The sequence below is a fragment of the Microcaecilia unicolor genome, chromosome 2 (genome assembly GCF_901765095.1).
Source record: "Microcaecilia unicolor chromosome 2, aMicUni1.1, whole genome shotgun sequence".
NCBI lineage: Eukaryota > Metazoa > Chordata > Amphibia > Gymnophiona > Siphonopidae > Microcaecilia > Microcaecilia unicolor.
The window spans coordinates 585348095-585361397 of NC_044032.1; the positions used below are offsets into that span (position 1 = coordinate 585348095).

General features: G+C 45.2%; 1 protein-coding gene across 2 annotated transcripts in view; it reads left to right on the plus strand.

The window, feature by feature from the left end:
- The window catches only part of SPATA4 (spermatogenesis associated 4), an 88053-nt gene that overhangs the window by 9751 nt on the left and 64999 nt on the right, over positions 1–13303 (plus strand). Inside the window, exon 2 of one of the 2 annotated variants that reach the window (XM_030191528.1) lies at positions 6121–6250. The exons of the other annotated variant lie outside the window; for it this stretch is intronic. Coding sequence (XP_030047388.1) covers positions 6121–6250 — 130 coding nt within the window. The remainder of the gene's footprint in view (positions 1–6120; positions 6251–13303) is intronic. 2 annotated transcript variants of the gene reach the window in all.

The window sequence follows — 13303 nt, forward strand, 5'->3', positions numbered from 1 at the left end:
TTTTCTCCTTCCTTGCTGTAGCTCTCTGTTGCTCTGTCTCAGTGTGCTTGCTTCCAGCGTGTGTCTGATTACCCCGTCACCTGTGATTTCCTCTGTTTGACTCTGGTGCTTTGTGGACTCTGGTGCTTTGTGGTTAGCTCGTTTATCATTCTGTTCCAGGTTGTTTGTTTTGTGTCCTTTGGGGTTACCCTTTGTGCTGTGTTTGCATTTTGTGCTTCTTGTCTTTGTGGCTGACTCGGGACCTTTGTTTTTTGCCATGGGGGTTGTTTGTTTGTTCTTCCCTGTGTTTATGTTAACCCTTGTCTGCAGTGTTCCTGCCTCTGGCAGCTGTGTGTTCAGAGCCTGGTTAACCCTTTGACTGCAGTATTTTGCCTGCCTCTGGCAGCTGAGTGTTTGGAGCAGTCTTTCCCTTGTGACTGTTGTAATTCTTTTTTTGCTGTCTCTACCCTTGCTATTACTGTGTACTGCTCTTTCTGTGCGGGCTGCGTCTCAGGCCTGGCTCTCTATTTTTTGCTGGCTTTTCCCTCTCCTGTCTGCTGGGGGTCTCTGCTCTCTGTATTCATATTTCTCAGTCCTTCATTTCCTTTGTGTTCTGTGGGGTACAGCCTGACGTGTTTCCTATAGTTACCCTTCTTAGTTCATTTTTCCCTTGTGTCCTTAGCGAGCACTTAGTGTGTTGGTGCTCTAGTCCCCGTGGGTTTCCCCTCATTTTTTCTTTCTCCCTTCCCTGGGTTTGAGTTGGTTCCGGTTAGGCCGTGAGGCCCGTATGAATGTATTCTGAGCATGTGGGTTCCCGATATGCTTACTGGTTGAGATTTTATTCAGCCTCTTGTCAGCATTCTAGAGGGGTTTCAAGGGCAGACAGCTGCTATACTATTTTGGTACAGATCATTATCATTCCAGTAAAGATCATTAACCTATTTGGAACATGGAACTCTTGAGCAACAAGCAGATATATCTATATTTATATCTATATATATATATATATATATACATATATTTCCCAGCGTACATCTGGTTCTCAAACTATGCAAGCTACAAATTAATTTTGTTTCCCCTATTCTTGCTAAAACATGCATGTTCTTAGTGACACTTCCCAGCATCTGAACAAGACTTTCATTACTTAAGCAATCTTAATTGTTAATTCAGCAAGTGTAATGAGATTAAATGCATCTGTCCTGCTTCATCTTCACATTATCTTGATTTTCATATTTTAATGCTTAACTCTTGACATTCCTCTCTGAGTTGGGGGAGAGGGGTCGTATCATGTTCATAATACATCCTTAATATCATCAGGAGTGTTTTATTACTCTCGTCACGCAGAATGAGGGATCTCTTCTGCTTTCCAGCCTCTAGTCCCTGGCCCTCACAGCCTAGATATTGAGAGCTTAGAATTCCTTGTGTCTTCCTGAGTGTGTCTCCAGGGTCTTGCTGGCTTCCAGGAAGGATTCCAATAAGAGGTGTTATTCTTTCAATTGGAGAAGGTTTGTGAGGACAAAGCCCTGGATCCTCTTTCTTGCAGTACACAGAACCTGCTTATATACCTTCTACACCTTTCCGAGTCTGGTTTCAAGACCAACTCTATAAGGGTTCACATCAGTAGAAGTAGTACTTACCATCACTGTGTGGAAGGTAAGCCCATCTCTGAACAGCTTCTAGTTGTTCCCCTCAGTGAGAGGTTTGCTATTGACAAAGCCCGCTCTCAAACCTTCACGTATGTCAAGAGACCTCAGTGTCATCCTTACCCAGCTAATGAAAGCTCCCTTTGAGCCACTGGATTCCTATCATCTGAAGTACTTGACCTGGAAAGTCTTATTTTTGGTGGCTACTTCAGCTCACAGGGTCAATGAGCTTCAGGCCCTAGTAGTGGATCCACTTTACACTAAATTTTATCACAACAGAGTAGATCTCCACATGCACTCTGAGTTCCTGCCGAAGCTTGTGTCACAGTCATCTGAAACAATCATTCTTCCAACATTGTTTCCCAGACCTCATGCCCATCCTGGTGAAATTGCACTGCACACTTGGACTGCAAGCGAGCATTGGCCTTTTACTTGGAGCAGATTAGTCCCTAAAGAGAGTCCGCCCAGCTTTTTTTTTCTTTTGATCTCAACAGGATGAGGGTCACCATCAGGAAACGCACAGTCGCCAATTAGCTGGCAGATTGCATTTCTTTCACTTATGCCCAAGCTGGGCTGACTTGAGGGTCATATCAAGGCTTATAATGTTAGAAGCCATGGCTGTGTCGGTAGCCCACTTGAGATCAGCCTCTATAGAAGAAATTTGCAAGGCTGTAATGTGGTCTTCGGTCCACACATTTACATCTCACTATTGCCTTGAGCAGAATACCTGACTCGATCGGTTTGGACAGACAGTTCTGCAGAATTTGTTTGATGTTGCTATGACTGGGGATGTGAGCCCTTGTGCCCCGACTGAGCACGGCGAAGATGGAGTGCCACCGCACTCGGTCAGGCAGCCACACAACCCCTAGCTTCACCTGCACTTAGCCACTGTTCCCCAAGAGTTGAGCCCCTGGGTTCAAGCGGCCGGCAGGACTTCCGGAACCTGCGGGGTTGCACGACCACTGACTAGGCAGGTAGCCAGCAGACACAGTCCAAAAGCCAGGAAAACTGTAGAGCTGAGAGAAGTCAAAACACAGTCCAAGGTCAGAGGCAGGCAGCAATACAACACGTGGTCAGGAAACAAGCCAAGGTCAGGAACACCGGAAACTCTTTAATCAGGATAACCGATAAGGAACACGGATGTGGACCATGACCTCTATGCAGCAGAAGCCGAAGCAACGAAGGACTGGAGGCAGGGCCTTAAATAGTGGAGGAATTAGGCTCAAGCATGTGCAGCTGATCCAAGATGTCTGCCCCCATCAGCAGAGATGCCCTACGCCCAAATATGGGCTTCCTTCCTGAAGCTACCCAACTCCAAGATGGCCGCCACAAGCAGAGATGCCCATCCCAAGATGGCCGACCTATCCTGGAGAAACCACATCCAAGATGGCCGGCTATCTTCGCCGGACCATGACTTGCTGGCGAATCGGCCACGCAGGCCTGGAGCCAGGTGAGGAACGTAACAGACGTCTAGAATTCAATTTCACCCTCCTAGGCCAATTTTGTTCTGTTCTAGTCTGCACTCTCACACAGTATGTATATAGTTTCAGGTTGAATAGTATTTTGAACTTGTTGTTGCAAGTTCCAGTTGTCTTACTGTTGTTGTTTTCGGTGAGCCTGGTAACTAGGGAATGCCACATGTGAGTATAATATGGCCTGCTTGTCCTCAGAGAAAATGAAGATACTTACCTTTAGCAGGTATTCTCCAAGATCAGGCCTATCAATCTTTCATACTCTCCCACCTCCCCTTGGAGTTGCTTTTGTATAGCTAATTTACTGTACTGCTGGTCCTATGCTCTTGCGGGGGATGGGAAGGCACTCGTTCATGTGCAGTGGAGGTGTAATTAAACTCTGGAATTCGTTGCCGGAGAAAGTGGTGAAGGCGGTTAGCTTAGCAGAGTTTAAAAAGGGGTTGGATGGTTTCCTAAAGGACAAGTCCATAAACCGCTACTAAATGGACTTGGAAAAATCCAAAATTCCAGGAATAACATGTATAGAATGTACGTTTGGGAAGCTTGCCAGGTGCCCTTGGCCTGGATTGGCCGCTGTCGTGGACAGGATGCTGGGCTTGATGGACCCTTGGTCTTTTCCCAGTATGGCATTACTTATGTACTTATGTACTTATGTGCTGGAATGTGCTCTTAAAGCTATATAAGTTGTGAAAGCTTTCTGCATTAGGTGACGCGGATGACGTCACCCACTTGTGAGACTGAACTGGCCTGCTGTTTTCGGAGCATACCTGCTATAGGCGTCCTACAGATCAATCCAGAGACTTGTGGGTTGTGTCCCTCTACCAGCAGGTGGAGATGAGAACCTCCGAGATTTGCTATATGTGGACCTGTGCAGCCAGCTGAACCTCGGTATTCTCTCTATCTAGCATAGTAACATAGTAAATGACGGCAGATAAAGACCTGTACGGTCCATCCAGTCTGCCTAACAAGATAAACTAATTTTACATGGTATGTGATACTTTATATGTATACCCGAGTTTGATTTGTCCTTGCCTTTCTCAGGGCACAGACCGTAGAAGTCTGCCCAGTACTGTTCTTGTACTAAGTTCTGAAGCTAACATCGAAGCCCCTTAAAATTTACACTCCAGCCCATCCCTATCTATTCAGTCACGATAAGTATGCCCAGCTCCCGTTTTGTTTCCAATTACCGGCGTCGCCACCCAATCTCCGCTACGATTCCACGGAACCATTCCTTCTAAACAGGATTCCTTTGTGTTTATCCCACGCATGTTTGAATTCCATTACCGTTTTCATCTCCACCACATCCCGCGGGAGGGCATTCCACATATCCACCACCCTTTCCGTGAAAAAATACTTCCTGACAGTCCTGAGTCTTGCCCCCCTTCAACCTCAATTCATGTCCTCTAGTTCTACCGCCTTCCCATCTTCGGAAAAGGTTCATTTGTGGATTAATACCTTTCAAATATATGAACGTCTGTATCATATCACCCCTGTTTCTCCTTTCCTCCAAGGTATACATGTTCAGGTCAGCAAGTCTCTCCTTGTACGGTTCGCAACACAAATCCGATACCATTTTCGTAGCTTTTCTTTGCACCACTTCCAGTCTTTTTACATCTTTAGCAAGATACAGCCTCCAAAACTGAACACAATACTCCAAGTGGGGCCTCACCAACGACTTGTAGAGGGGCATCAACACCTCCTTTCTTCTGCTGGTTATGCCTCTCTCTATGCAGCCTAGCATCCTTCTGGCTACGGCAGTCGCCTTGTCGCATTGTTTCTTCACCTTCAGATCCTCCGACACCAACACCCCAAGGTCTCTCTCTCTCTCCTGAGTCGAGCTTACTAATCTCTCCCCTCCAACCTGGTATCTCTCTTTTGGGTTTCCGCACCCCAAGTGCATCACTTTACACTTATTGGCATTAAATTTTAACTTCCAGACCCTAGACCATTCTTCTAACGTTCGGAAATACCTTCTCATCGTTTCTACTCCCTCCAGGGTATCCACTCTATTGGCTATTTTCGTATCATCCGCAAAAAGGCATACCTTTCCTTCTAACCCTTCAGCAATATCTCCCACAAATATATTAAACAGAATAGGCCCCAGCACTGACCCCTTCCTTTCCTCCGAGCGGATTCCATTTGCCACCTGTCGTTCAACCAGTTTCTTATCCAGTTCACCACTTTCGGTCCTAAGTTTAACCCTTTCAGCTTATTCACAAGTCTTCTGGGGGGGGGGGGGGGGACCATATCAAAGGCTTTGCTGAAGTCCAAGTAGATTACATCTAGCTCACGTCCCTCATCCAGTTCTTTGGTCACCCAGTCAAAAAAGTCAATAAGATTCGTTTGGCAGTGGTCAGGCAGTGTCGTGATGCTAAATTGTTCATGCTTTACAGTAATGGATCTGACGTTTCCCAAAGTTTATTCAAACACATTGAAATTTCTTTTCACTTCTCCCTATATGTACCTTTGAATGACTTTATCTTGGAGTTCTTTCAGCAGTCCCATGTTCAGCATATTTAGACCTTTGCTTCTTATTAACTTCATACAACAGAAACAGCTTGATTCTTTCTCCAAGAGTATTCAGCCACTGACTGGGCTCAGGAGGACTCTAACTTACTATGGGTCTTGTGAAGACATGCTTTGGAAAGAGGACTAATTTGGGTTTCTTGTGGTGAAGGCTATGAAGACTTAAGCAATCAAGACGTTTTGGTTTCTTACCCCTTTTCAATAGTATTTCACATTGAAAGTGTAGAGTATTTTGCCTACCTTATTTTGAATTGTATTTTTCAGATAGCAGAACATAAAAGATACTGTATAGGAGGAATGAAGACTTTTGCAAAGCATTGTATTTGGGCCATTCTTTCTTTTTCATTCTATTCTAGAATGCATGCATGATAACGTTATGTAAGTGAAACTTATAAAATAGCAATTTAAAAAAAAGTCAACATTTGGGTGCCACATTCTGTTGGTTGGAAATCAATGTCATATATTGAATACATGTTTTTTCTCCTTTTTCAAATTATTAGAGACTTTACAAATGGCTACATCATAGCAGAAATTTTTTTTTGGTATTTTCCTGACGACATTAAAATGCATTCGTTTAAAACTGGAACCTCACTAGCAACAAAGCTGAGCAACTGGTCATTGCTTGAAAGGGTGAGCAAGTTAAGTCGGTTACAAACATCCAATTTATTCTGTATAACAGTATATTAACTATAAATATTCCATAGCATCTTTCTAAAGTGCAGAAAATGATCTTTATTTAAAGAACAACATGCAAACTCTGGTGGGTTAACATATTGCTAGAATGCGGTCCTGCTAGGTCTCAAACGTAGTGCATTAGTTACCATGCAGAATGTCTCCAGTTTGGTCCCTGAGTCTGGTCTTCCATTCCCCAGATTGATTGGGGTTGGGGATGTTGCAGATGCAGTATTCACAACTTTTGGAAAAAGAAGTCATTTTCCCCAGCAGCTTAAGGGTGACATTTAGTGGTTAGATTCAGGGCATATGACTGTATGGGCTACCAGAAGAAAAAAATGGAAAATTCATTAGGTAATTGTGAATGAAGGCTCATGGTGCCAAATCTCAGCCCTAGTTCTGACTGAGCTTGAAGTACAGATGAGCAGGAGGCAATGGCCATGTCAAGAATAAAGACACAATGCTAAACGAAAAAAGATTCCTTATTGTCCATGCCAAACTGGTCCAGCAGATGGAGCTAGAGAAAAACAGCTTAGAGCTGACTTCACTCCCCTTACAGAGGAATAGTTCTGCCTTCAGCTTCTCATTATTTCCCTGGCTCTAGAAGATGGTGCATTAACTACAAATAGGCCACATGGGCTGCTCCTGGGAAGGCTATAGGTCTAGATTCCCAGTGGAGCATACACCAAGTCCAAGGAACTCTATGGGCAACAGTTCTTTGGGGCTGATTTCCTCCCCCCCCCCCCTTGGGAACAGACTAGAGGGCTAGGACTGGCTGAGGCTGGTCCACATAGCTCAAAGGTGCTAAACTAAGTGTTGCTGTCCTCTTCCCTTCTCTTGAGAGGTAAGTTCCTTGAGTGCTGGATGATTCAAGTGTTTGGAAGAGGAAGAAGAAAAAAAGCTTTCAATGCAGTCTCTTCCAAGGCTGCCTTTTGGTTTCTTATGGTGCTGTGTTGAACTAGGATTCAGTTAGGGGGTCTGAAGTGTTCACACTCCCCCTCTTTCCATCCGTTTGTTTCCGGTATGTCTGGAAATAAAGGGAAGTGACATGCTATAGGTAAGACATAGCAGTTCATTGTGTCAGCAGGTGCATTTGGCTTGACTTGGGAGCAGGCAGACAAGCAGGCACCAGTAAGATGAGTGCAATCTGTGTCCCACATTGGAAAAAAGGGAAATTACACATTTTGCAGGTAAGTCATGACAGTTCAGTGTATGGAGCTGTTCATTTTGGTTTGTCAGGAGCAATCAGGCAAGCAAGCATCAGTTGAACAGGTGTGATCTGTGGAAATTTAGCTGCCAGTCAAAGTGAAGTTAGAGAGGTTTCCCAGATTGAGCCGTGGCCTGTCTAGAGTGCTTGGAATAAGTACTACAAAAACAAGGCACCAAAAACACTTTTATCAATATATAACAAATAATTTATGCCAAACATATGAAATAATTATAAAGAACCTATAAAAATGGAAGATGGTGACTGCATAGGACGTGCACTAGGCAGCTCCCTATCTTCATTGTGTTTCTTTGAAATGTTTTATTGCTTACCAGATACTGAAGTGAAAGAGTAAGTGTATGGGTTTCTCCTCCTCTAAGCTGGAAGTCCCGACGCTGAAACAGCTGGCGATTTTAGCTTTTACAACACCAATACCAATTTGGGGCATTTCTGCTATTGGTGGGGCTGAGAAGAGCCCCACACAGGAGGGCGATATTTCACTCATCCCTTGCAACCCCAACCTCTTTCCAGACCCCGCAGTCCTACCAGGAATAGTGCAAGCAGGAGACCAAGGTAGTGGTAGCACTTTGCCTGTGAAGGAGGAGCAGTCCTCGGTGGTGCCTGAGCTAGGAGTGTCAGCGGTAGTTCTTACCCCAGAAGCAGGCATTTCTATAACTTTGGAGGACTTTATGGGACTGCTGTTGCAGTTTGAAGCTGAATCGGGCACCCTTTGGGTAAAGACAGGAAGAATATCACAGCTACTTTAACCATTGGTAAGACCACTAGAGGTCACTCTGGAATCTATCTGGACTGCAGTTGAGTTACTTCATAAGGTTTGTGTAACAATTGTTTCAATTTCCTTGGGAGCCACCAACTCCTTTAGTGCATTGGAGTCTCACTTGGCTCACTCTGAGAAGAAACTCACTGAATTATGTGGAACTGTTACTGGAGCTACAGAAATAAAGAGAAATTTGATTTAGATGATTTAATGATGGCACAGAAAATTGAAAACTTGGAAATGGGGCTAAATTATTGAATTATTTTCCCTCAATTAAATTTAGCTGCTCTTGAGAAATATTTCATAAATAACTGATCAGTTTCTTATATCTTTTTTAACTGTACAACGAACTTTCTTTGAGTTTAGCCACCCATTCATTTATCCCAACTGACGCTGCACCACCCATCTTGTCCCCATCTCTATATCTGCACTTGACCCCTTGACTACATAGTAAGCTGTATTGTAGAAAAATATTAGCAGCATATCCATGTTATTTCAATGTTCTAATGTGTGCTTGAGACAGAACAGTGTGTTTTTAAACCTGTAAAACTGCCTTTATTAACTCTTGAAGTTCATTTCTCTAGCTTGGCCAGAAGGTGGTGCATGTTTTATGTTAAAGCTGTTAGAAAAGTGCAATGCCCTCTTTTAGTTTCACTTAGTGAAGAAGTTAATGTACAGTACTGTGAGCAGTATACTTTTAAAACTTGTTGACTGGGCTATGCTTGGCCTGGAGTTTGAGATTACCCAGCAGTTGTTGCTGGCTGTTGCTTCAGCCCAGGATAAGAGAGAGCGAGAGCTCTTTGCTGAAGCCCTGTTAAAAAATCAGTTATATTTGATAACTGGTGAACAGCTATATATGTCCTGATCTCCCCAGGTACTTTCTAGGAAGTATGCAGATGTTTAGTTAGTGTTATAATTGATCCATATTTCAGTTACCAGTTATTGTTTGCTAATTGCACTATTTTGTTCCACTGTTCGATTTTTAAAAGACAATAAACAATATTTAGTTTATTGCCTCTATTTCTGGACTGATATATAGAATCCTGGTGGTTTGTGTGTTGGGTCTGTGAGTGCTTTCTGGGAACTGTGGGACCACTGGAAGTGTTTCTCCAGGAACCTAGAAATCACGGGGGATAATTTGAGAGCGGGAAATTCGCCCAGAGGCGGTTATGACCCAGTCGGTGGGAGGAGGATGCTAGTGTAGAGCACAAATGGCAGTTGCAGGCAAACCTGAGCTGTTTTTCGTGACAGACCTTGTCCTTTTTTTGGTGGCAGTGTGGGGGGATTGTCAGGCTCAGTGCATGGCATGAGGGTCACCATTCACTCAGTGGTTCAGAGTCTTCTTATCTGTAACCTCCAGACACAGAGCATAGTGAACAAGTGCAACAGTAACAGGGTCCGTTCCTCTTCAGAGTTTTTGTTTGGTAGTGTTAGGAAATTAGCAGCATGCTGATGGTGACTGGCAGCAGCTAGCAGGCACTGGAGATGCCTGTCCTAACACAAGAGCAACTGGATGGCCTCTGCGAGGAGGAGACGCAGGACCGGCCTGCACACAGTTCTCCTAAGGGGAGACCAGACTCCTTGTGGACAACGGTCTGTGTGTTAGCAGGGCCAGAGGCCACACCACCTGAGATCCAACAGATCTACATGATAGAGCAACAGCAGCTAGATCAGCTGCAGCATGAGGAACGGGAAGAGCGACAGTGGCGAGAGGAATGGGAACGTGAAGAGCGACAGTAGTGAGAGGAGCGTAAATTCCAGCTGCAGAAAATGAAGCTGGAGGTGGAAATGGCTCATATCCAAATCTCCAGCCCTACCCCGAGGCAGGATATGCAGCCCAGATCTGACCCAACTTGTTTTCACAGTTTGATGATACCAGAGGTGACATAGATGGATATCTAACTGCCTATGAAAAAATTTACCGCCTCAATGAAATTCCTCAGAAAGGCGGGTGTGCTATCTGGGATGAAAGCTCACTGGTAGTGCACTTGAGACACTCCAAGGACTGTCTATGGAGACTATACATATAGTAACATAGTAGATGACGGCAGAAAAAGACCTGCATGGTCCATCCAGTCTGCCCAACAAGATAACTCATATTTGCTGCTTTTTGTGTATACCCTACTTTGATTTGTACCTGTGCTCTTCAGGGCACAGACCGTATAAGTCTGCCCAGCACTATCCCCGCCTCCCAACCACCAGCCCCTCCTCCCAACCACCGGCTCTGGCACAGACCGTATAAGTCTGCCCAGCACTAGCCTCACCTCCCAACCACCAGCCCTGCCTCCCAACCACCAGCTCTGGCACAGACCGTACAAGTCTGTCCAGCACTATCCCCGCCTCCCAACCACCAGTCCCGCTTCCCAGCACCGGCTCTGGCACAGACCGTATAAGTCTGCCCAGCACTATCCCCGCCTCCCAACCACCAGCCCTGCCTCCTGATCTTAACTAAGCTCCTGAGGATCCATTCCTTCGGCACAGGATTCCTTTATGCTTATCCCACGCATGTTGGAATTCCGTTACCGTTTCTAGTTTGAGGAGGTGCACAAAGCTTTGTTGAACCATTATGCCATTACTCCCGAGACCTACAGACTAAAGTTCCGGACTTTGCAAAAGGGGGCAGACAATACTAACAGCGAGTTTGTGATTCAGCTAAAATACCAACATCAGAGATGACTCAGTGGAGCTGAAGTTAAGACCCTAGAGGACTTCCAAAACCTGATGATCCTGGAGCAGTTTCTCAGCGTTGTCATCCAGAGGTGAGGAAACATGTTCAAGATCAACAGCCCTGTACTCCAGAGAAGGCGGCTGTTGGCTGACATCTTCATGGCTAAATGTCCCTGGATGGCAAAGAGAAGCAATCCTTATCCACAACAGCTAGGATCTAAGGGTAGCCAGGGCAACCTCAGAGACTGTCAGCAAACCTTCCAGTGTTCCCCAAAAATCTAAAGACGTTAGGCATTATCGTCCTTGTTTCCAGTGTTGGCGTACAGGACATTCAAAGTGGATTGCCAGTTCCTGCACCTAAGCTGGCGATTTTCGTAGGTGGCTCATGTACCATGAAGGAGACCCACACAATTGCTGCAGCACAAAAAGTTACTGGCCATTCATCAAGCAAGGAAGCAGATGGATTTCCACAACACTACAGCACTCCAATAACTGTGAATCAGACCCAGGTAGCTGGGCTTGTGGACACTGGCTCTAGCATGACTTTATTATGACCAGAGCTAGTGCCGGAAGATTCTATTTTAACAGAGCGTACTGCATAGGTAGTGCTAGCCAATGGATCCAGAGAGACTGTACTCATTGCATGAGTATTCCTGGATTGGGATTCCAAGCCTGGATACAGAGAAGTAGGCATAATGAAAAACATGCCGGTGCCAATGCTGTGTGGGACCGACATGGATCCAGTGAACATTACCCTTGATAACGGAGTCAGCATTTTTGCTATGGTGACCCGTATTCAGGCCTGGGTGGCCCAACAAGCAGAAGCAGCGGAGATCACCTCTCCAGTTCCAGATCCTGAGCCAGTCCAGGTGAGACCAGCTGGCCAAGCAACAGGAGGAGGCATTCCAGTGCTTCCAGCAGCACCAGTTCTAGAGGTGACCGGGGCCATGAGTATGTAACAGCCTGACTTAACTGACACACCTATTGATCAGACTGATGACCCTGATTTGTCAGAGTCATCAGCAGAGACCCTTCCAGATATGGATACTGATATAGGACAGAGACATGCTTTTCAGAAAGTACAGCACTCTGACCCTGACCTGGAAGCCCTGAGGCAGAAAGCGGGGACGACCAAAGTTCCGGGGAGCGTGTCGGAAGCATATCAAAGGCAGGACTGGGGCGTGCTTAACACATGAGCGTCCTCGCCCGGTAATGGGGAAAAAAGAAGGGCGTCCCTGACCAGCACTTGGGCCAACTTTACTTGATCCATTTTTTCTTGCGACCAAGCCTCAAAAAGGTGCCCGAACTGACCAGATGACCACTAGAGGGAATCGGGGATGACCGCCTCTTACTCCCCCAGTGGTCACTAACCCACCCTAAAAAAAACTTTAAAATATTTTTTGCCAGCCTCAAATATCATACCCAGCTCCCTGACAGCAGTATGCAGGTCCCTGGAGCAGTTTTAGTTGGTGCAGTGCATTTCAGGCAGGCAGACCCAGGCCCATCCCCCCCCCCCCCCCCCACCTGTTACACTTGTGGTAATTGTGAGCCCTTCAAAACCCACCAGAAACCCACTGTACCCATGTGTAGGTGCTGTAAATTTTAAAGGCCCTCTTTGCGCCCCAGGAATACCCTTCTCCGGAGACAAAGGGTCTGCGCTTCCACTAGCTGTTGGGCCGACTGCCTAAATTCTTTTGATATTCCATCCCAGTGATATTTCTGTTGTGGAAGCACCAGAAGGCGTAACTCTAGGATAATGCCCATGACCATGGCCTTCTGTCTATCAGAATCTAAGTGAATCCTTGGTCATCTATGTACCCACATGTATTCTATTAAAATGCAACAGTAATCTATATACACACTGAGTGTCAGTTCTGTGTGTGGCTTAGTTTGTAGTATCAATGACAGGTGAAGAATACTTGAAAATGAAGACAGAGATAGATTTCAGAAAGAAGGCTTTATTCTTACCAAGTTTTCAATTAAGTACAGACATCAAACAGATTCTGGGTTCAATTGCATAGAGCTCTGCCGTCTGAGAAGTGTTGGGGAAGACTCCAACTCTCTGTCAAAATCTTATCTCTTTTATAGCCCCAGGTCTCAATACAAGTCAATTGTGAGGTACCTTTTTTTCTAATATTTCTCAATTTCTGAGATCATACTTTCGTATCCGGCCAGATGTTCATCTGTACCCATTTCTTTTCCATTCTATCTATTTCTAGAGTGCCACACTTCCGTCAATGTCAACATGTTTTTGGAACAAGTTGTTTTTCTCGTTTACTAAAATATCTTTATATTAAGATATCCGTTTCACATCTTCCTTTTGTAATACCTTTCATAACATCTTATGATCTGTGTGCCA